A 23256-nucleotide genomic window follows, 5' to 3' on the forward strand; every position below is an offset into this window, starting at 1 on the left:
TATTAGCCACAGAATATAACATGATATCACAACTTCTTCGTTACATTTTCGACTAAATGCCATGAAAATTTTAAGAGGTTTATTTGTGTTACTTTGGCAGATCAGGTTTATTTTGTCATTTCGTACAGTTTTTAAAAATATTTAATTGCTATCCATATTTTAACGCTTTATATCAACACGATTGTTATCTACATCCATTCTTCAGTTAAAAGGTACATTTTATAATTTCCTATTTAAATATAACCTAACATCACTGTTGTTCTTATAATATTTTTAGGAGACAATAATGGCTTATACAATGGTTTTTGAATGGATGGATGAATTTGAATCATTAACTGAGAGCGAAATTCATACATATGCTATTGAACAAGAACATAATCATGAAGTTATATTAGCACTTTATAATATTTTGGCTGAACCACAAAAATACAAGTCTGATAATGTATGTTTCGTGCTAATGTTGTTGATTAACAGTTGAATTTTTATGGATTCATTTTAGTTAATTGATGGGATTTGCCAACAGCTTTTAAATTTCTATAGATCTGGTGAACCAGAACTAAAAAAATTTACTGTTCAGTATATCCCTTCCCTGGTGTTCCTACATTTAACTGATAAGTCTTATACTGCAGTGCAAACTTTATTGGTCAGTTTATATAACCTTGAGGTATGTGTATAATTAAGGTATTATATCATTTTATTCTGGGCATAAGTGGAAAATACATTTAAACTGTTTTTAATGATGTGTAATGTTATTAGACATATTATGTAATTATTATTTTTAGGTTGTTGATTCAAAAGGACAACCTCTTACAATTTCATTTAGAATTCCAAGCATTGTTCAGTCCTCTTTATTTCATGATGCACATTCATTGGAACCAGCATTTATCGCTGAAAGTTCATTGAGAAGATGGGAGGAATGCAACACAAAATTGGTTAGTTGGGGTCCTTTACCCCAAGTTGAAAGCCTAAATGCCCAAAATAGACAGAGGGTTGTAACAGCACTGATGTTTTTATATAATCAACAATTAGCTAATATATTAACTCAGGGTATTGAGTTTACTTGTAGAGGTATAACAAGGTATGTATATTATACATGTAAAATGATTCAGTTTATTTTTTGATTGTAACAAAAAATTCTTTTTTAAAACTAACATCACTAAATTAATAATGATAATAAATGAGATTATTAATAAAAGCATTATTGGTATTGCATTACAGATTAGTTACACAGGGGTTTAATTTGTCTTCTGGTAGTACAAGGAGTTCAATTGCTAGTGATAGTAGTTATCAACAACCACTCAGTATTTTGCCTCGTGTTCAAGTTTCAGGCCCTTTACTTATAGAATTATTGCATATAGTTTATCATGGAGCACAAAGATGTGCTATTGGTGCAATACAAGCATTGCATGACATTATACAAAGAGCTACTTATGAAACCTATTCTGGTAAGATACAAAACAGACTGATGCATGATATTAATTTAGTTGTAATGGCATATATTATGTCTCTAGATGTATTATTAGCTGCAAGTGCAGTTAAGAATGTACTACAACATTCCCCATCTATATCAATAACATCAAGACCATCCCATATTCACAGTGTATCAAAATCAATGATAACGAATGCCTCATTTAGAACAAAGAAATTGCCTGGTATGTATCTCTATAGTACTTTAAGAATGAAATCATGAGATTATGGTGAACTGTGAGTCATTTAGTATTACAATTTTTGTTTATTTGTTTCTTTTACAATGCTTGTTGTTAATTTTAGATGATATTCCAATACAAGATGATGCTCAACAACCTTCCGACACTCCCCTGGATTCGATTACAGAGGAGCAAGAAGAGGGAGACAAAAGCAACAAGAAAACAGTGAGCGCACTGAAACACCTTCCAAAATTGCCAGGTTTAACGAAAAAACATAAAGATAAAGTAAAAAACTCGTCCCAAGGCGACCAGAATATGGAAATGACGTCTACGGTTGATGGTGTAGTAGACCCTTCATGTAATGATAATAATTATAATGCAGTACACGTAAGTGCTGTCTGAAATAAAATGAACAATTAGTATTATAAGATCATTATGCGAAACTATATAAATTAGAATATCCTGGCAATTTTTAATATTTTTTGGATGATTTTCTTATGGTTATATTTGAATACCAATTGGGATATGAGTATTATCAGTGTAATTGTTCCTTGTATGGTGCCAATCAAGTTAGCACTGCACAGTGTAATTTTCGTTTGTTATTTCCTGTCATCAATTTAATAAAAAAATATTTATATAGACTAATATATATATAGACAAGAACATAATCAGACAAATATAAATTGGCCAGTGTTGTGGCTAGGATATTCTAAGGGAAATTCTCTTGTATATAACTTGCATATGATATATTTATTCACGAGAACGAGATTAATGCTGACTATACTACAAAATATCTATTTTAATAATAGTCCAAGATAAAAAACTAACATAGTACTTACGTAATGCCAAATGGCCTCATGTCAGTTTTAAATATCTCCAGATCGTATATATATATATATATATATATATATATATATATATATCGAGCAGTATATTCTTAAATATATGTATACCTACCAAATATTAAACTAGAGGAGACGGAAATTTATTAATCTAGATAGCCATGGATTAAATAAAATTAATAATTGATTTTATACCATTTTTTTGAAACCAAGAAATCGGTATAAAATAAATTAATCTGTTTTTTCGCGGTTTGTTGTACATTTTCTGTCTCCGTTATTAAACTTACTTTGTGATATGTAAAGATTTAGTATATAGTTAATTTTCTAAAATACCAATATATAATGATGTATTGAAAGGTTATGCGTTATGGTTGGATGTGGTTCTTTTAAAGATATTAGTTGTTTTATTTATACATTATTGCATTTATATTTGTTCTTACTAACGTGTGTTCATTGGCGGATGTATTTATATATTTTTACTGTTTATATTTTTCTTATATAACAATAGTTGTATATTTGGAGAAAATTTTTTTTGTAACTGGTAAATAAATACACAGAAAGTTGAATTGTTTTTTATACTTTTAATGCATATATATATATGTAATATTGTAATTAAAAATATTTGGCGCTCATATTAGCCAGAGTACATTTTTAACAGTCTATTTTTAACTAAGTCTAAATTTAAACATGTTTTCCAGTGTAATTCCTGACTAGTACATGTATTTATTAATCTAGGTGTATGGATAATTTATTGTTAATTAACAATTTGATGTTAGCCTGTTTACAGTCTGGACTTGTTGTATCTTTGAATAAAACATCCTTTGAACGAATTTAGTCTTACGTCCACCTCTCCCTCTTCCAGCTGCAAAAAACCTGCTATTACTACCTAGTCTATTGTAAAGGGAATTATCAATGAGTATTTATTAAATATGTATATACGTAAAAACTGAAAAGTGAGTTAGTTATATAAAATAAATAAAATATTAGGATATAATGGCAAAAAAGTAATTTTGATTTCGGAATTTTTTGTACAACAATCTTAATGGAAATTCAGCCTAACCTAACCGGAATAAACAAAATTGTTATGCCTAATTGGCAGGAAGGTTGATTTATTTTTGAATGATGCACTACTCTTGAATCATGGCATTTTATTACTGAACTATCTTGATGATGATATCAGTTCCAAATATATAGAGCTTGTGTGTCTAACAATATAAGTGTACTGTAAATAAAATTATGTGGCTTACCAGATCTTGCTGATACAAGTCCCTATAACAAGAAGGTGATACGCACTGCCTGATACATGTCACCTTTGATAAACCATTTTTTCCTAAACATCCCTTCTCGCAGGCTGCCTCTACTTCCCTGAATGTTGCCTCCTGCGAACAACAGTCAAAGCATTACAACTTGTTTCATACATTACTGGAAAGTTTCCCGACATTTTTGTTGGTTTCCTTGTAAGGAAATTCGGGAAAGGTATATGTGACCTTTTCAGACTGACTAATCGACAAAATCGTCAAAAAGTAAGAAAAAACACAAACAAAAACGAATCCGGTGAACATTGCTTTTTGTGGTTGTGTTTTGATGAGCAGGAACATAATCAATAGACGGAATTGTATTGTGTATGCGCGCGTTTCTAATTTTACACCTATCTCTGTTAAACGCGTTGTCTAACCGATGAAAAACCAACTAGCGGTTTCTTTTTCTGACGTTTCGTGTCATTTTACTATAAACAATTTCCTTTTGTGTTACTAATTGTCATCTGTACCACAACCACTTGCTGATTCTGTGAAGAATCATCAGAATACCCGAATATCATTGTGATTAAGTTAAATCCCACCTGGTAAGTGTCTTTAAGACCGTTTTAATTATTTATTAACTTATTTCTCCTGTTATGTCCTAAAATTTAACAGAGATGTAAGTTTAGATTCTGTAACAAATGTATAATATTATAGTTTGAATTATTTCTAAACGTTACAGATAATTTTTCCGTTGTGTTATTCCAAAAATATTATTATTAAACCGGTTTATGCAACAGGCGACAGGTTGTCACCGAATTCAGTGAATTTTCTTAAGATAAAAATCATTTTCCATTCCCATCAGCGTCTTCATCCAGTAAAAAATTCCCTCGTCGGTCGAGTTTATTTATTTTGAAAATACCAGTTTTACGTTCATCATGTCAACTGGACTAAAATTTATTGTTCCAGTTTAATTCCACCTAATATGTAAAATACCTGTTCTAACGTTGGCTCGGCAAAGAATTCCGCACACCGGGAGTAAACAATTCACAAACTTGATGATCAGTATTGTTTATGTGGTGTCGGGTAGCACGCAAATGTCGGTTGTAGGAGCTTCGAAGATCGAAGTAGGCTGCGATTTTTATTTCGTCTAAAAATAGCGCACGTAAGTATGCAATTTGGTTTGTTTAGTGTTATTGTTTTATCTATACGATGAGCCTTAACATGTCTCGAAGATTCAAAAGTTTTAAGGAGGTGATTAATGCGGAGTTGGACGCCGAATGGGACGCGATGAATTCCAGTATTTGGGTAACGCTAGGTTTTAAATTCCATATATTTTTTCCCTCATTGTTCCAAATACATCAGTGGTAGGATATTGTTATTATTTCTATACAGACAGCAACATGTGTCACCTAGAGATTTATTGTTTTTGTATTATTGTGAAAGCCAATTATTTTATGCTCTGGTTAAGACTGATTAAAACTATTAATAGAGTTATTTTTATTCCATGATTATAATATAATTGTATCTTTCGAGTGCAATTAATTGGAAAAAAATATTATATGGGGTAGCGTAATTGAGTGAATAAAAATGCAATAGTTTAATTTATTATATTTCTATTATTTTATTGAATTATGATAATTTACAGAAAGAAAATAAAATTACGGTATCTGAGAGTTAATACAATAAGTTATACTGTAATTTGCTTGGCTTACTAGGATATTTTGCTTGTTTATAATTCATTAAAATCAAAAACATTTAAGAGAAAATAATTTAAGGAGGATAGAGCCAGTTCGTTAAAAATTGATTTAAATATGTAATCATTATATTTTAGGATTATGCTCTATTTCATAAAATGTATTGAAAAGTGTTGTAGTTGTAGTCAACCCAGCGGTTAATGTACTTCTAGTAGTACCAATCTTCGCCGCCGAAGAATAGTGTTGAGTAAACCCAGTCCAGTTGACTGAAACCTTTCACAATGTGCTTTTAGACAGGATGCGCGCGATTTCTCTCGTTCATTGATTGACCCCACTACACAGTCGCCGTTGGAACACAAGCGTGCCCCCTCTGTCCATGTTGTTTGTTGCCGGGGTAGTTCATAGTTTGAGAAAGAGCTCAACCCTGTTCGGGCGTTGTTCGTACACAAATACATACACACAAAGTAGTAAAAACAAATCAGCGTGCATGTAAACAATAGGACTGACGGTTAGAGTTTTCGGTCGTGCCAATACAGGATCGTTTTTGCCTTGTACAGTGTTTTTTTTTCTTCGTGAAGACTGTTCCCGAAACGTAGCCAAACTGTGGGGTGCCGGCGGTTTTTTCTTTCCTCCCCAGGGAATGTACTACCCGGTAAGTTCAGCCCTAATATTCTAAACGACGCGAGAAACGACAAAATCGGCGTTGAAATGCGGTACTTGTTTTGGCATCGAGTATTTTTAACCTTCGTTTCGTTTGTTGAGGTTGAGGTTAAACGACGAAAGCTACAACAGATATTTTTAAATGGTGTTCGGTTCATGGAGCGGTCCAGATGCGGGTTAGAAAGAGGTGGAGCACATTTTTCGACGACCTTTCTCAATAATTATTGTGCCCTGTGACAGTGGCGTCCTTTCGATTTTTCTGTTCGCCTCCGATTTTCTCTTTTGTTTACCTTTTGTGTATTTATTTTATAACATTGTCTACGTACTGTTTTCTCTAAATTTTCTATAATATTGCCGATGTTTCAAGCTTTATCAATGATTTCTAAAGGAAGCCGGTTAACGTTAACATACGTTTAACAATCTAATCGTGTTTAATTTATATTTCTTGTATTATAATTGTTGCAAAATATGTTTGGCGGGATGTATTCTACGTATAAAATATAAACCGAAAGTCTTCTGTTAATACATGATACAACATAATAAGGAAATATAACCTCACAAAACAATTCAGGTATTGCGATTTAAATAAATAGTTTTCATGTTATCTTATGTTAATACCAACAAATCAAAGAAATAATAATAATAAATAATGCCATCTATAAACTATTATTTACCTTTGATATAATCTTTTTATGGATAATGAATATATAATTGATGTTTGAGCAATTTAGATTATTTAAAAGAAAAATAATTGGTATCGGGAACTTGTAAATATAATTAAAATATTGTCATATAAATGTTATATAAATATTTTGGTTTATGATGTTTTATAACTACATTGTTTGCTCATCACTTTCGTCAACTTCGCTGTCTTCATATTAAATTTGAAATCATAAAATCGTTTTAACACCGCCCGGTTTTTTTTATTAATTTAATCAGAACTGTCGTAAATCTAACGACGTGTTGTAAAAGTTGATTTGAGGCCCTCAGGACCGATGTAGCGTTAACATTTTTTGTGATTATATTCATAAAATTTTTACGAGGCTACAAGCTGCAAGGTTTCCAAATATTCTACGACAGGAAATACGAAAAAATTATAAGTGGTCTCGTATAATAGGGACAGTAATTGTGTTTGAGTCATCGGTTAAATTGAACTGACAGCCACTCATTAAGAGTGTTAAAGGTTTCGTTTTGATTAACCTTATTTCGTATCCATTGCATATCGTATCGTATATCGTTTCCATTGCATTTTGCGTATCGGAATATTTCAAGGAATTCAATTTTAGGGCAACCATAATAATAAACACTCCAATTCCTGCTTAAAACCGGGATGCCAACACATTCAGTTTTCAGGTGTCAATAGAGGGATTAAAATAAAAACACAGGTCGCCAGTCATTGAGGAAATTATTATAAGTTGGGCCGAGAAAAATCAAAATTGGCATCTTTCCATAAAAAAAAACGTACAAAAGATTTAAAAAATATAGTATTTTGATGAGACTGCAAATATCCAGTAGCCTTCTTTGCACTGTTTATGTCGTAACTAGGATCTTGCAATAAACTTTTCATTTGTTCTAATTTAAGTGTTTAGTTTTTAAAACTATCGAGCTTAAAATAAATAAATCTATTTTTCTTCAGTATTGTTGATTCATAAGTGTGATTTCGTTTGAATTAGGAGTTGCATCACCAGTAAATATTGAACATTTTGGATAAATCAGGGATTTTTGTTGTTGATTTTTCTAATTTCAAGAAAACTTCATTGTTATTCTACATTGTTGATAATTTCAATTTGGGTTTTAAATGTATTTAGTAAGTTTAGTTATATATTGTCAGACAATATTTACGGACATATTTGGGCAATATATATGGATGTTGCTGTATATTTTACTCCGTATAATGTGCTATTTCATTTTTTATCATTATGGAGAAAATGAAACAGTCATTTATTACAATTTTACTTGAATGCGGCTTTTGGTTATTGCGCTATATATATTTCTAAGGGAAAATAACAGAGGCTTTAAAACTACGCTAAAAAAACAGAGTGCCCTCTTTTAAATTACTTGATGTTTTGTTTGTTTTTATAATAAAAAATAATGCATTAAATTTCGTAAGAATTTAGGTTAATAATGTGTATTTATATCAGTTTTTTTTTTGGTATTAGTATAATAGTTTGTCACAAATTATTATTAAATACAAATGTCATCATACGAGTTAGTACTTGTTATTAGCGTTGTATTGTTAATGATATTAACTAGTTTTTCTAATAATTAAATTATTAAATAGAATAAGTTCTTTTTAAACATTAATTTTACAGTGTTTAAATTATTAACTTGTTTTAGCATCGCGTATTTGCTATATGGAGTGATTGAGAAGTTCTTCTGGAAGTTTGGGAAAAGGAATTGACATGTAGAAAGTAATATTTTGAATATATGACTTTGTTCTTATTTATGGCCACCGGCTGCTTGTTTCTATCGGTTTTAATGAAGTTGCATCTTCATTAAATGATTTTGTCAATCGAATCAAATGTTGAATATAATTAAAGGCATACTTATTTCAGTTTTTAGTTATTTGTTAGTTTGAATAGAATTGTTGCGAGACTCAGTTGAAATTTTTTTTTATCCTATTTATATTATTATTCCTATACGTTTATTAAAACGTTTTAGTTCTTGAGTTAATATTCACAACTCATCAGTACCATATATAGTATCTTAACATCGTCGTCGTGATATTAAACTTCTTAAATAATTTATAACGTTGTCGGTGTAGATTTATGGTTATTAATTTTGCAATGGAATAAAAATATATTTTATCAATAAGTCAACGTTGCTGTTACCACAAAGAATTGTATAGGTTCGTTGATAATTATGATAATGTTGTGATAATATTGTGGATGTTATTAAAATTAATTAAGGTTTTATTTTCTCTCTCTTTTGATATATTTTGTATTGTTGAGGGTCTGGATAGCGTATTAATTAACATTGGTGAAGACGTTCTTTTTTTTTATTAACGGGCTATACTACTTTCTGAACTTGGACGTCTCTTGGATTTTTTTTTCTTCAAAACTACTCCATGCAATTTTTCTTTTTATACGACAGGAAAATGTAATTTCAGGCGGTTTTAACATCACGATTTAAGAGTCTCGAGAATCATGACATGCTCACAAGGATTTGGATTTTCAACGTTGCCAGTTTTTGCAAATTATACGTATATTTCAAGAATATAATATAAATAGAGTAAATTATCTTGAATTTACAAATTAATTTTTAAAGGAAAACAAAACAATAAGTAAGATAACAAAAATAATTTATTTATCAATTTTTGCAAACACAAGCATTTAACTTTACAGTGGGGTATGTATTTAGAAACTGAGTTTGTGGCTTATATAACAACAAACATCCTGTATTTTTGACCTCATTTACACTTATAGAGTCATTTTTATGCTCTGTACTTGTGGAATTCAAATAATATAAATATTTACTAAATGAATAAATCTAGTCTTTCCAAATTGCGGCTGCAAGATTATTTTGAATCTCATCCAATATAACAATAAGATTGACTGCAATAATATTCTTATCTGATTTTAATACAAATATCTTGACCAAGTCATTTTTATGTATTGTGTCTTAATCCATTTCTTTAATGTATTTTTAATGTAATCTATTTCACGTTCCTATTTCCTATCAATTTTATACCAGCCGGACAACAAGAATGAATTGTAACACTTTTCTTATGCTTACACTTCCTTAACTCTTATGAATTTCTGATTGATTACACTGAAAAACTGTGATTTTATGCTTTCATAAAGGACATCGAGTCATATTTAGCTCTTCTTTTACTTTCAAATGGTCATCTGTGTCTAAAATGTAATGAATTCGGCATAGAATTCAATTCAATTTACAAGATTAAAATAGAATGAGAACCTGGATGGAATGTACTCACATGTTTCGTCAGATTAGAAGTGTTATAAAATCTGTTTGGACAACATTCGTAGATCGATTGTTTTTCTATACTAACAGGCCAATTGAAATCCTAGCACATAGATGGCGCTACTAGAATTAAATCCAAATGTTTTTTAGTTAGCCGTAGCCCTCAAAAGATGGGTGTATAAATTTAACAACTGTCGGGTCATTAGTTTGTGAATTATAGCATTTTGAGTGAAACAATTTTTGTTATTGTGAAAAAAATGGAATTTCGCGTGTTGATAAAATATTACTTTTTGAAGGGCAAGAATACAGTTGAAGCAAAAACTTGGCTTGATGCCGAGTTTCCGGACACTGCCCCAGTAAAATCAACCATTAAGGATTGGTATGCTAAGTTTAGACGTGGTGAAAAGAGCACCGAAGACGGTGAACGCAGTGGACGCCCAGAAGAGGTTGTTACCGACGAAAACATTTAAAAAATCCACAAAATGATTTTGAATGACCGTAAATTGAATCTGAATGAAATAGCAGACACTCCAAAGATATTAACTGAACGTGTACATCAGATCATTTACGAATATTTGTGTATGAGAAAGCTCTGTGCAAAGTGGGTGCCGCGCGAGCTCACTTTTGACCAAAACAACCAGACGGAGCAGTGTTTAAAGATGATTAAGCATAATAAACCTGAGTTTTTGCGTCGATATGTGCCAATGGATGAAACATGGCTCCATCATTTTACTCCGAAGTCCAATCGACAGTCATCCGAGTGGACCGCACACGATGAACCCGCTCCAAAGCGTTGGAAAACGCAATAGTCGACTGGGAAGGTTACGGCGTCTGTATTTTGGGATGCGCATGGAATAATTTTCATTGACTACCTTGAAAAAGGAAGGACCATCAACAGAGACTAGAAAAATAGTGAAAAATATGGGAAGAAGTAGTGGCTAGTGATAATATTATACACAATTTTTCAAAGTATTTGGATTTAGGAACAATTCCTTACTTAGTTAACTAATTTTCAAACTAATATTATTCAAAAACTTTTAATGACTCTCTCTGTAATCGCTAGACACTTCTCTAAATAAACATGGCCGCGGTTTCGGCGTCTATTAAGTGGTGTCTGATGCTGTACATCGTACGTCATCGCCAGAACATGTAAACAACGAGAGTTGTGTGGAGAAACGCCACGGTTCAGATTGTTTATTTCTGTAAAGTAGAAACAGAACCATATGCAAGCCGAATGCTTCCGTCCGATGGATTTTATGGTTGCCATGCCACCGGTTCGGGGAAATTTACGTCGGCGAAGCCCCTTCGAAACCCCATGTAAAAAATGGCCAGACAGGGACTCTGAAAATAAAAAAACAACCGCCGACATCTTAAATTCGATCCGGGAAATTAATCTATCACCTATTATTAAGCATCAATTAACCCGGTAAACGGTTCGAGGATTAATTACTTTTTTAGGCTTTGGATTAATTAAACTTTGTGCCGTTTTGCAGACAAGCGAGAACATAAATCAATGGTTTTGAATGTGGCAAAAAAACGGTTAAAATACACGTCAGCATGAAGTTTAATCAAAAATTGTAGTCGCAGAACTTTAAGATTAATTTCTTATATTAGGCCTATAAATTATAAGATTTTTTTTTAATTTAACAAACGTGAAAAATCAGTAAAATTTATTTTATTTAAAGTATTGTCATCGATAGCCGTTATTTTTTCCCGTCTTTGAGGCAATTTACGGATTATATCTCGTTGTAACAAGTTATAATCAGAAAGAGCAAGGTGTAGAGAATACGACGAGTAATCTTCGTTGGGTATTCTTTCCAGTTTATTGATTCCTAATATTTTTTCACCGGTTTTTCAGACTGTAATCGGGCGTTGGCATAGTGAAGAATCGTATTCATTAATGTTTTCATTTTTTTTTGGCTTCCAAAACGCTCTTTGTCTTCTGCGTTAAAATCGCCATTTTTAAAACGTTGATACTAGTATTCACATGTTGAAATCGATGGAGCATGGCTTCTGTAAGGATGTTCGTCTTGTCGGTCGGAATGTGTGGTTGTCGACACGATGGTTTATAGGAACACTCACTACTATTTAGGTGGAAGAAATTCGCACGGGAACAGAAAGCCTTTGTTGAATAAAAACTTGTATATTTCGTGTATTAAATACTACATGTGTTCAACGGGAGCGCTATGGAAATGGTACTGTTACAAGGGGTAGAGAAAAGAGAAAGAGACGGCGTGGTTTATAGCCGGGAACCGCATGGTACCGATTCACCAGCGTTTGCCAATCTTTGAACTTAATATTGATGTAATATTGGTGATCTAAAGGGTTGTAGCGGTCGCTACATTATTTGAAGAAAGTAAATCTTCCCACAAATGCGATTTTCAATTTTTTCCAGACATTTTCAAGTGAAAGAAGAAGAAGATTTTGAAGTGAAACTTGTCAGTGAAGCTTCATCATGAAGTTGGTTACTAATTTACCCGATTCGATTTAATACAGTACAAAAAATCCTTTAAAATTAATTTATAGGTATGATTAATTTCTATTATTATACTTATATCTTAACTTTGTCTTGCAATTATATTAATTATAATCTGCCTTCTACCAGAATGAGAATGGTTATGAGTACACCGGTATGACGACTATCATTGAACACCTCTGCTTTTTAAGAGAGTTTTTTCACAGGGACGCCTGGCATATCCGTTAAAATTTGATTTTGCCACGTTGCCAGTTCTTCTAAGTTATATGGATACGTCAAGAATATACAATCTATCTTCTTGGATTCACAAATTAACATAATGTGTTCCTTTAAAGGAACCTTTATCCTTTAATCTTTTTAGTTGAAATTATGATAAATTAATTGGCATAAATGTCATCTTATATTAAAAATGTCAAGAACCTTTTGTAAAAATATTTAATTTTAAGATAAAATTATTGTAGGAAAAAAGAAAATTAGACAATATATAGAAATATAATTTACTTTTCCATTATAAAATATATCAAAAATAAAATAAAGTAATATCAATTTTTTTTTATAAACATCCAATAAAAATAGGTACTTAATAAAAAAAAGGTACCTAATAATAATAAAAATAGGTGAATAGGTAGCCTTTTTATTTTTTCAATATTATCTTTCTACATTTCAAAATATCTTCAATCCATTTTTTCCATGTTTCTCCTTCACACAAAGCACATTGGGTGATTTTTTGAACTTCTACTTTCACGGGCTTTGTCTAAAATGCAACGAATTTACTTGAATTCAATTTTGTAAAATTATAATAAATAATAGAACTCATCAACTATAACAGAATTTCCCCAAATTTCTGTTCGGTGGTTTGACAATACTCTTTTTTTTTTAATTAATTAAATCTTACTAATAGTATATAATATAAATAATAGTTTTATTTCATATATAAATAAGCCAGTGAAACTTTGATATGTTACAACTTTTAACATCTAAACAAAAATGGTAACATTCAGCTGATTGGATTCTATTTCTCGATGGCATGGAAATTAACCATATTACCGATAATGCATCCCTGAAACCGGCCACTACTCTCTGCTTTTAGTATTATCAGTATTTTCAACATATTTCGTTGCTCTATGACAAGTCAAATTATGTAGCGAAGCTTCAGAAGACAAGAATCAGACGAGATGTCAGACGTGAGATTGTTTCGTAAGACGTTAAATTCCAACGAAAGTAAATGATAAACGTTCCAATATTTATTGATTTATTAACTGGCAAAGATCTCTAGATTTTTTATCAAACTGTTTCGTTTTTTCGATACATTCTTCAAGCGGCGCTATTTTATTTTTTTGAATTTTTTCAGCGCAGAGTACTTGGTTTATGTATAGACTTTAAATGATTTCCCATAGTCTTTGTAGTTTCTTTCATTCGTTTTTTGAAGATATTCATTTTTATAAAACTTGCATGTTCCTCGTTCAGTATTAAAAAGCTTAAAATTAGTTCATATCTCGCTGGACACTGATTAACAAAGCACTAACTATACTCTGCTTAAAGCATTTGTCAATAATATCGACTTTATATCGGTCTATTTCGGATCAGTCCGGCAGTGTTCGTTACGATGGTAAAACGCGTGCTTGCCAACTGTCAAAATCGGTCCGTAGATAATTGGCGACAAATTTAAAACTGATATTTTCATTTTCATATGTCTGTATAATTGCAATGTATTAATAAAATAATTGATGACTAATACTTATCCATAGCTCTACTGTGATTAAAATTTAGTAAAAAAATTGAAGTAAAACGTCAACAATTATTTATTTTAACCTTGTTTTTAACCTTATTCAAAGTCCGTTCATGTCCGTTTTAGCTCAAAACTTTTGGAAAATATTGTTGATATACTTGTGTTATTTAAAGAAAAAAATTAAAAAAGAACTTTGTCTGAATCTGTCTAATATTTTAATGTGTTGCAGTTATATCGGGAGTCTGGTTAACAAAAACGAATGAATTGTGTTGTTCAGAACAGATGTTCTGAGAATAAATAGACCGTCATTGGACACTGTTGTGAAATATCATGTACCCATGAGAACATTTATTGTTTTTATTAATGAATTATATCATTGCATGTGTATATTTTTTCGTTACTCCATACTGTATGATTTTTTTACTTTACACTCACACTCTATTAAAGTACTTAACACTGATTCACTGATTCTTTGCATTATACTTATTATGTATCGCTTCATTAGAGACTTCGACTATAGTATGTACCACTTTTTTGAATCGTTGAATGATGGCTATATTAGATTTGTTAGAAGTGCTGCAAAATTGGATACCTTAGGACCAAATGGGCCTAAGTATTGGTTTGTATAGCCAATAGAATTTCGTTTAGTTTAAGTCCTAGTTGTTTTTGTTTAGTAAGATAATGGACATACTAATTAGGCGTCGGTCTAGATGAATGCCAAGATAGGGATGCCGATATATCGATATTTTTTTGATCGATATATCTATATTTTTTCCCGTTGATACTTTTCGATATTTTTTCAAAAGAAAGAACATTATAAAAAACTATTCAATTATTTTTAATGTCTTTAAAATAGGTGCTTAATTTTAAATATTTAGTATATTTTGGTATTTAATTGTAAGGATTCATTAAAAATATCAATGTATATTACAAAAAACTATCGCTATTTTTTTTCTGCGATATATCGAAAATGATTTATCGATATTTTTCTCGGTGGCCGATACCCCTATGCCAAGATATTTATCATCCTCCTCAGAGAGAGTTGGCACTTATTAATATTCACTGGTGGGCATGTACCTCTAGACAATGTCACAGTTGTATTTTATTAAGGGATAATTGTGTCGTTACTTTTCATTGTAGGACAATGACCGAGGTAGTGTTAGAAATCCAATCTTGTACGGATCGAGACGTAATCTCGTGCATCTACTAATTTTAACTACGCGTTATTTCATAATTACGAACTAGATCGGACGGGCGTTAACTGAAACCTATGATTTTGCCGGTGTATAACGGTATATCACCCATTAATTAACGTTACTTGGGATTAAAATGAACTGAACGTAGCTCTACTAAATAATTTCACATTTCACCGTTTCGAATTAACTGGTTTCATAATATTTAGATAATTAAAATGCTCTCATTTAATAGTGTCATTTGAAATAAATATTGGGTTTGTGGTAAAAGTTGGCGTTTATTTTTTAGCATAATTCGATGGTAAAGTCTGCAATTTCTTTTTAAAAAACGGAACCAAGTATTACAGGAATTGCATAATTGTGAGTATATTGTCGGGAATATAGAGCGACTGTGTGAAAGCTTATCAGCCACTTTCGCAATTTTTGACGGGCCATAAAAATGTACGATTGGACTTTGTGATAAAATTCTACAGTTATCCAATTCAATTATTTCAATTGTCTTGTCAATTTGTCTACGGTAGAGTTTAGAAGCAGTTATCGTGAAGTTCTACCGTGCAAAATTCGATGTTAGTACACTTAAAGCAACACTGGAAGTGTCACCTATGCAACAACTATGTTGAAGCAACCCCTTATTTTCAAGTGTCGTTATAAAAGTGGAAATATTGCATAGCCAGATACTGTAGAATTGACAGGAAGTAATAAAACGATTCAAATATGGTGGAAATATATGGGATATCTATATTTTCATGTAAATTAGTTGAATATAGAATATGATTGCATTGATAGCATTTCTCTGACAGATTTTGCAATATGCAGTGCAGTGTTGCATTTCCGGGTCAGTTTGTCCTATTTTTGCTTGTATAACCTTTGCTTTTCTTTCAGTGCCAGCGTCAGATATAATTGATAGTATTCTCTCGTTATTTCAGTTTGATTTGATCTTTCAATTCATCATCAGCTTGAATCTCTTTCTATTGACCAAGTTATTCTTAATCAATTGTATCCAAGTCATATTTTGGGGTTGCTTAGTATGTTCTTATGGTTGCTTATGGTAAAAGGAAATATTTTAATAAGATCAAAGTTGAGTTCATTTGTTTTTATTCTTCAGCGAAATAACAGGTGGAAAAGCGTGTAAACACATGTAATGTACCCAGTGTTATTGTGATACTTTATTAATATATATTATAATCTAACGAACAGTTGAAAGTATAAACAGGAAGAATCAGGGACATCATAAGATATTATATTTTATGCACTGATTATTACCAATTTAATGTAAGTGTAAAATTTTGTAATGTAAAGATAACTCTTGTTGGGATATAATTGTTGATTTATTTAAAGTTGCTAGTATTAGATTTTTTAAAATGTTACTAACTTTTTGTTTTTTTTTCAGGTAAGTTTATTATTCCAATGCGAATACTAATACGATGCTTGGTGAGTAAATGGTTCAACTAATCTCGAAAATATGTATTAAAATTTATGAAAATTGCTGCATACTATGCACATCTCGTGACTCAACGCTAACCTATGTAATTATCTAAACAGTTTGCGCTGTTTAACACAATCCTCCGTATTTTTACGATCAGTCCGTTTAATGAATAATTAATAATAAGTTCCGAGTTTTTTATTGGAAGTACTATGGACAATGCGTCTGCACGTCATACGAGACGATTGTATTGCGATGACATCAACCTTTTCTCACAGATGTCTGCGTCGATCAAGGTTTTAAGTTGCGTTTTCATTGTCTGAAACCGTGGTGTTCTTTATATATCTGTACCAACTTAGGTAATGTCGTGAATAAAATATCGTAAAGAGGTATTTTCTTTCACTATAGGAGTTAATTAGATGTTAGTCGATACTGTTAAGACAATAAAACGAGTTGACGAAATTATTTTTATGTACTATATGGCTGTTTTTCTTGCTTTTGTTACACCCTCCATTAGACATGCTTTGTACAATCTTAATTTAAAAATTAATTTATTACTATTGCTCGGTTGTACTTGTACTGTAGAATTGACTACTTAAAATTAGAAGTAACCTTAATATATGGATTGAAAAGTCCCAGGCGTAACAAAGAAAACGCGCTTTTTTTTGTTAAAATTGGCTTTAATCATCAACTTAATCCCCATCAGGACCTCCATAATCATTCCAGCGCCGCTCTAACAGGTCAATGCCACTTTTGTAGAACGAATTATCTTTTGCCTCAAAATAGGCCTGTCACCAGTTGCTGTCCACTCACATGACGATCGCTTTGATTCCGGAGTGAAGGGATGGATCTATGTTTCATCCATTGTCACAAATCTGCGTGAAAATACCGGTTTGTTTCCTTTAAACGTGGTCAAAAATTGCTCAGAATCATCAACACGGTCTTGTTTTCGGTCAACAGTGAGAAAACGCGACGCCATTGTGAATAGGGCTTTCTCCTAGTTAAATGCTCATGCAATATAAAACCAACACGTTCTTTTGATATCTTTACAATGTTAGCTAACTCACTTTTCAGTCATTCAAACGAGCTTGTCGATTTTTTTGATATTTCCTGGTGTTACCACCTCATTTGGACATCCACTGCGTTCTTTACTCAGCAAACCAACGTTTTATTGTTGTTTCTGATGGAGCAGAGTCCTTATAACACTTTTCAAGCTATGACTTCGCTTGAGCGGTATTTTTTCCCATTAAGAAGCAGTGTAAAATTAAAACACGAAATTGTTTTTGGTCTATTGTTTTGAATCAATATACGTTTGATACAAGCATGTTTTTACTGTTTACCCATTCCTTCCTCATGGATTGTACTCTATCATAAAAGAGACCTCTATCGCCCAATTATGATCATTTTAAAATGCAATTTTGTCATATATACTTATATTCATTTTATATATATTATGTTATGTTGGCTTTATCTGATAATGAACTGATGTCTTTTTGTTTTAAATTTTTATTTTTACTAACGTAATATATATAGGGGGCTTCTTACTTCCGCATATCTTAGTTCACGTGGATGGTCTCCAAATACGTTGGAAATATTCTAAACTGCACTATTAATCAGCCAAAGTGTATACGTTTTTAAGATAATTTGTTAATATTGTGTAGATAGCTCAGATAGTTAGATATTTGGATGTTATTCGCCGTTTATCGTCCAATAACTGTGTACCTTTTTTTTTGAGTATATATTAAAATTTAAATTTTAGCAATCATCCAAATCAGAATTGCCGTATATATGGGTACTATTTCTCCATCCGGCTTCATTGATTCAGTTTTTTTGGTTATTATCTTCAATAACTCGCATTGTTTAGACTTACTTAATGTGATTTAATTAACTAATGAATATAATATTATGAAAGAGTTGGGTGGTTAGCGAATTTAATATATTCACATGAATTCTAATTAATTTTCTAGAGAAGTCCTAAAAATTAAAAAAAAAAGTTTCATCTAAAATCGAAGACGAAACCAAAAAGCGCTTTTCTCGAAACCACTTTTGTTGCGATGGTTGATGGTATATCTCAAGTTTTACTAAACTTACTTGAAATTTGTTATGACTCATCTTCATATATTCTTCTATCGTATCGTTTACCTTTGATTTTTTAAATTAATTACATATTACATTAAATATGCTTAGTACAATCTTAAGTTACAAATTGATTTATTACTACTGTTCTGTTGTACTTGCGTTAATACACAAGCAAGGCGAGTACGGGATTAATACATCAGTATGTATTTCCCAAAAGCTTTGAAAATATGAAAAAAAAAATTTTGAAATTTTTAGCCTAGACTACCCCTATAATAACACCAAAGTTTTTCTTGTATATACATTTTTATAACATTATTTACATTAATTTAATTTACTAGTGTCTTGAATCGTGTAGAACTCTGGCTGAATGCTGAACGTTTACAGTTCCCAGACCCCCTGCCAATTTTATATTCTCTCTCATATCTTCATCAGGTGTATTAACATAACTGTTTACCTTTTTTTCTACATATATCTTTTCTCCTTTAGACATGCTAAATGTTTCCGTTTATATTTCTGTTGATTCATATCGTTAGACCGACTTGCGCCTAGGATTTATAGTAACCGAGATGAATAGGATCGTAATTTCCGAACAAACGTGTTAAGATTTGTACAAACAGGCGCGGTACTATTGAAGATATCCGTGACAAATGTTTGGTGAAGTTATTTGGTGAAACAATTAAGTAATAGCAGGTACGCAGCTTTTCGGATATAGGTAGATTTGTCTGTAATTAATTTATGATATATTTACTGAAAAACATTTAATACAGGGCGTTTAGTTTTAAGGGGGATATCCGTATTAGCGAGATCATGGGTATCTTGTGTCATTGTTCGATATCTTTTCTATGTCAAGCTAATTAAGCACTGGTTTTGGGGGATTGAAATAACGAAGCTAACAGATTTTGGCGATAGTGTTGCGATAGAGTCTCCAGAAACGTCATTTCGGAGACGTGGTTCCCAGTTGCACATTTCTGCACACATTTTAAGGCGAATTTTGAAAACTGATTTGAAAATGTTCCCGTACAAAATTCAAGTACTCTTGATCCTGATCAACGAGTTGAGTACAGTAATGCTAAGGCTGTCTGGTGATTGATTTTTCGTCTAAATTGATAATGAGCGATGAAGCCCATTTTCTTCTCAGTGGCCACGCCAATAAACAGAACAATCGGTTTTGAGGAACACAGAGTCCTCAATTGATACAAGAAACATCATTGCATCCACTAAAAACGACTGTATGGCGTGGTATTCATACTGGAAACACCATTGGTCCCTATTTTTTTGAAAATGACCAAAGTGTTGCAATTATTGTTATTACTGAACGGTACCAAGACATGATTCGAAATTTTCTTGTGCCTGAAATGGAAGAGCAAGGACTAGAGGACATGTGGTTTCAGCAAGATCCGGTGACAGCACACACAGCTAGTTCAACAATTCAATTATTGAATTACGTTTTTCCATAAAGACTAAGTGGAGATTTAGTATGGCTAGTCAGATCTCCGGATTTAACACCACCAGACTGTTTCTTATGGGGGTTTTTAAAATTAAAAGTTTATGTGAATAAGCCCCAAACGATTCAACATCTTAAAGACAATGTTCGTCAGGGAATTGAAGAAACATGCCTTAAAAAGAGCCGAAAGTTGTATAGCGAATCGCGGTCACCATTTTGCCGATACAATTTTTCAATCATAACGAAAAAAAAATGTAAATACCAAATAAACTTTTTATGAAAACCAAACTTACTTATCTTTTCTTTGAGTAAAATGATAGACAATCAAAATGGTAGCTAGGCTTTTGCCATACGTTGTATAACAGAACAATAATAATAAATTAATTTGTAAATTAAGATTGTACTAAACATATCTAATGTAAGATATTAATAATTAGTAAAAAAATGTATGTAATTAATAAAAAAAGCATTATATACGGTCTCAAATGCAAGGAACAAACCTTCCTATATTTATATGAGAGCTCATAAAATATTGTCTTTAAGGTTTACTTTACTTTATTGTTTACTTTTAAAAATCATTTTTTGGCGTAGAATAAGATCTTTTCGAAAACACCTCTGTTTCTTTTTTACATTTAAATTGTTTTATATTTGCTGTAATTTCTCTAAAAAATGACGTTATTAAAATAAGTTACCACACAACACCACCAACACAGGAGTACTTTTGTAGCAACAGATGTTGACGGTCGTGTTTAATTCTCACGGTTATCAAATATCAAACATAATCCAACTGTGATTGGAAACATAGCGCGCGTGACTTTATGAGTTCTATTGAATTAGAGCTTTTTAGCTAGTAGTAAGAATGACATAAACGTTTTTAACTTGTACTGGCATATTTATATGTTTGTCTATAGTTGATATTTCAGTTATTTCAGTCATTTTTCGTTACCTCAACTAGCCAAGTGTTTTTAAAAAGTCACTAAAACCACTGTAGGCTAGATCGGAGGCATTTGAGCTGATGTGTTATCTGTTTAATTACCAAGGCATTATGGCCGAACTCATTTAAATAATCCCGCCCATTGTTTTCTGTTTACGTTATTATGTTCCGATTCTTATATCAATAATTGCTGATCCCGAACCGGGGTGTCAACTATGTACTAACGTTCAGATAACGAGGCTGTTTACTTAACAATCGGATTTCGTTTATCTACTCGATAGGATCTTGAACCCATTAGTTGAGCGCCGAAGAAAAACCAACAACGGTTCTTGTGAAACGTGGATGGATAAGTAGACGTTGTCGGAAAGGGTCTAGGGGTCTGTTTGTATGTGCGAGTACGCGTTGGTGTTGGGTACAAGAAAAATGCATTAATAGAGTTTTATGTAAAACCAGGCTGGGCTTGTAAAAGATGCATTTAGTATAATTGCGTTTCTTTATATCTAATTGTTAAATAATGTTGTATTTTCTGATTTTCTTTTGTCTAATTTGCTATTTTAGGTTGATAGCTCGATAAAGCATGATGATATTCGATATTCAGACACCAAAATCTTTGAATATCGTTCCAAGTCAACTTGTTTCTTGCCATTAAAGAGAGTAGTATTCTTGTATATAACAAGGTTGCTACTGTATTTTCTATAGATTTATAGGTGCATTCATGTGATCTGATCATTTTTTAACTTTAAAAAGGCGTCTATTGAGAAAAATTAGAATCCAATATATATTAATCAACATTTTTTCCATGATTTTCTATAATTTTTGGGCATCTTTTAGCCAACATGGCGATACGCTGTCGATAGAATGTTGCTGACTGGGCAGCGATTCAATCATCAATCTATTTTCTCAGTTCTTCTATATATCGAAACCGTGGCTTTTTGGGCTTGGGATTGTCGTAGTAGATCTACTTTTCATGACCTGTCACAAGACAAAATAGAAAACATTAAAATCTTCACGGAGCCAAGCGTTGAAACGGTTTGAAATGACATTTTCAGTAATTTCGTGTGGTAACCATTTTTCATCCCTTTGACTCATCAACAGCTAAACTGTCTGAAAGTTATTTCCGAGTTTGAGCTAGGTTTTCGCCCAATAAGTTTTATATTTCATTGTTTTCAAACTGTTTTTCTCCTTTAGACACTTATTTGTTATTGACATCAAAATTAGCACGTTTAAATCGTTTAAACCAAAACCGACAATTGTGATACGATGGAACAGCATCACTATGAGTTATAAGCTTATAATAAGTTGGTAAGTTTCGAAAGCAGAGAAAATAAAATAACAAAATAATATCGAAAACGCAATTTTGAGCGATGTTAGTAAATAGACAACTATGTAAGGGAAATGTAAAAATATGTGAAAGTTATTTATATTTGTAATTTTGTACGAATTTTCACAACTAGCTCATTGCTTATCACGCAAGCATCCAATACAACATTTTTCATTCTTCATCATTATTTTTCTAACAAAGAATTATTCCGTTCAACGATGACCTTTTTCGGACGACATTTTAATATCGTTATTTAAGCAATGTACTTTTTTCTTGAATAATTGATTGATTTAAATAAACCTTTTCGAACCAGTTTCCAGTTACCAGTTTTTTTGCTAATTATTTCCAGGTATGTTTCTATGATGTATCTCTCGTTTTATAGCAGTGTTGTATATTTGTCAATCAACGTCAATCTTTGTTTTTTTTCCCATGTAAATCATGAAAATGTTTTTGCCTTTGGTTGCAGTTTTATAATATCGCACTAAATCCAACAAGTCTTTGGCTAAATCGGATTAATATTCTAAATTAAAACGTGTTTATGAAATTAATTAATTAATTATGATATTAATACAATCAAATAATTTGAATCAGATTCGTTTAATACCATTGGATAAGATTAACACTGCTATCATATGCATAATCTTAATGAT

At 31.6% G+C, this 23256-nt stretch overlaps 3 protein-coding genes across 7 annotated transcripts in view; 2 read left to right on the top strand and 1 right to left on the bottom strand.

Moving 5' to 3' along the window:
- Positions 1 to 73: 73 nt before the first annotated feature.
- On the top strand, positions 74 to 3318 carry Hyccin (PI4KA lipid kinase complex subunit hyccin). Its single transcript, XM_076413647.1, has 7 exons — positions 74 to 212; positions 278 to 442; positions 500 to 664; positions 783 to 1078; positions 1219 to 1445; positions 1512 to 1652; positions 1771 to 3318. Exons 2-7 carry the CDS (start codon positions 287 to 289, stop codon positions 2046 to 2048), a joined length of 1263 nt encoding a protein of 420 aa, XP_076269762.1. The 5' UTR covers positions 74 to 212; positions 278 to 286; the 3' UTR covers positions 2049 to 3318.
- On the bottom strand, positions 3050 to 4116 carry LOC143202286 (uncharacterized). Its single transcript, XM_076413658.1, has 3 exons — positions 3928 to 4116; positions 3736 to 3867; positions 3050 to 3350 (listed from the first exon to the last, which is right to left on the bottom strand). The coding sequence occupies exons 1-3, from the start codon at positions 4084 to 4086 to the stop codon at positions 3270 to 3272; spliced, it is 372 nt and encodes a 123-aa protein (XP_076269773.1). The 5' UTR covers positions 4087 to 4116; the 3' UTR covers positions 3050 to 3269.
- An 88-nt stretch (positions 4117 to 4204) lies between these two features.
- Rbfox1 (RNA-binding Fox protein 1) overlaps positions 4205 to 23256 on the top strand; it is a 238105-nt gene continuing 219053 nt past the window's right edge. The window contains exon 1 of one of the 5 annotated variants that reach the window (XM_076413652.1): positions 4205 to 4331. Coding sequence is in view for 2 of the 5 variants with exons in the window: in XM_076413649.1 (XP_076269764.1) it covers positions 6064 to 6075 (12 nt within the window). In the remaining 3 variants the exon portion in view is untranslated. Of the gene's footprint in view, positions 4332 to 4758; positions 4892 to 5739; positions 6076 to 23256 lie in introns of those variants that run through there. The other 4 variants (XM_076413651.1, XM_076413653.1, XM_076413649.1 and 1 more) reach the window with 4 other exon arrangements.

The sequence above is a fragment of the Rhynchophorus ferrugineus genome, unplaced genomic scaffold (assembly GCF_030347505.1).
Source record: "Rhynchophorus ferrugineus isolate W39M unplaced genomic scaffold, kcgeb_rfMv2 rfM9, whole genome shotgun sequence".
NCBI classification, from domain to species: Eukaryota; Metazoa; Arthropoda; class Insecta; order Coleoptera; family Curculionidae; genus Rhynchophorus; species Rhynchophorus ferrugineus.

Coding starts and splice junctions, on each gene's coding strand:
- Hyccin (XM_076413647.1), top strand. CDS start 287: ATGGCTTATACAATGGTTTTTGAATGGATGGATGAATTTGAATCATTA. Junction 1,079..1,218: donor ACTTGTAGAGGTATAACAAG/GTATGTATATTA, acceptor ATTGCATTACAG/ATTAGTTACACAGGGGTTTA. Junction 1,653..1,770: donor TAGAACAAAGAAATTGCCTG/GTATGTATCTCT, acceptor TGTTAATTTTAG/ATGATATTCCAATACAAGAT.
- LOC143202286 (XM_076413658.1), bottom strand. CDS start 4,086: ATGTTCCTGCTCATCAAAACACAACCACAAAAAGCAATGTTCACCGGA. Junction 3,868..3,927: donor ACAAGGAAACCAACAAAAAT/GTCGGGAAACTT, acceptor TGTTGTTCGCAG/GAGGCAACATTCAGGGAAGT. Junction 3,351..3,735: donor ACTTGTATCAGCAAGATCTG/GTAAGCCACATA, acceptor GGTTTTTTGCAG/CTGGAAGAGGGAGAGGTGGA.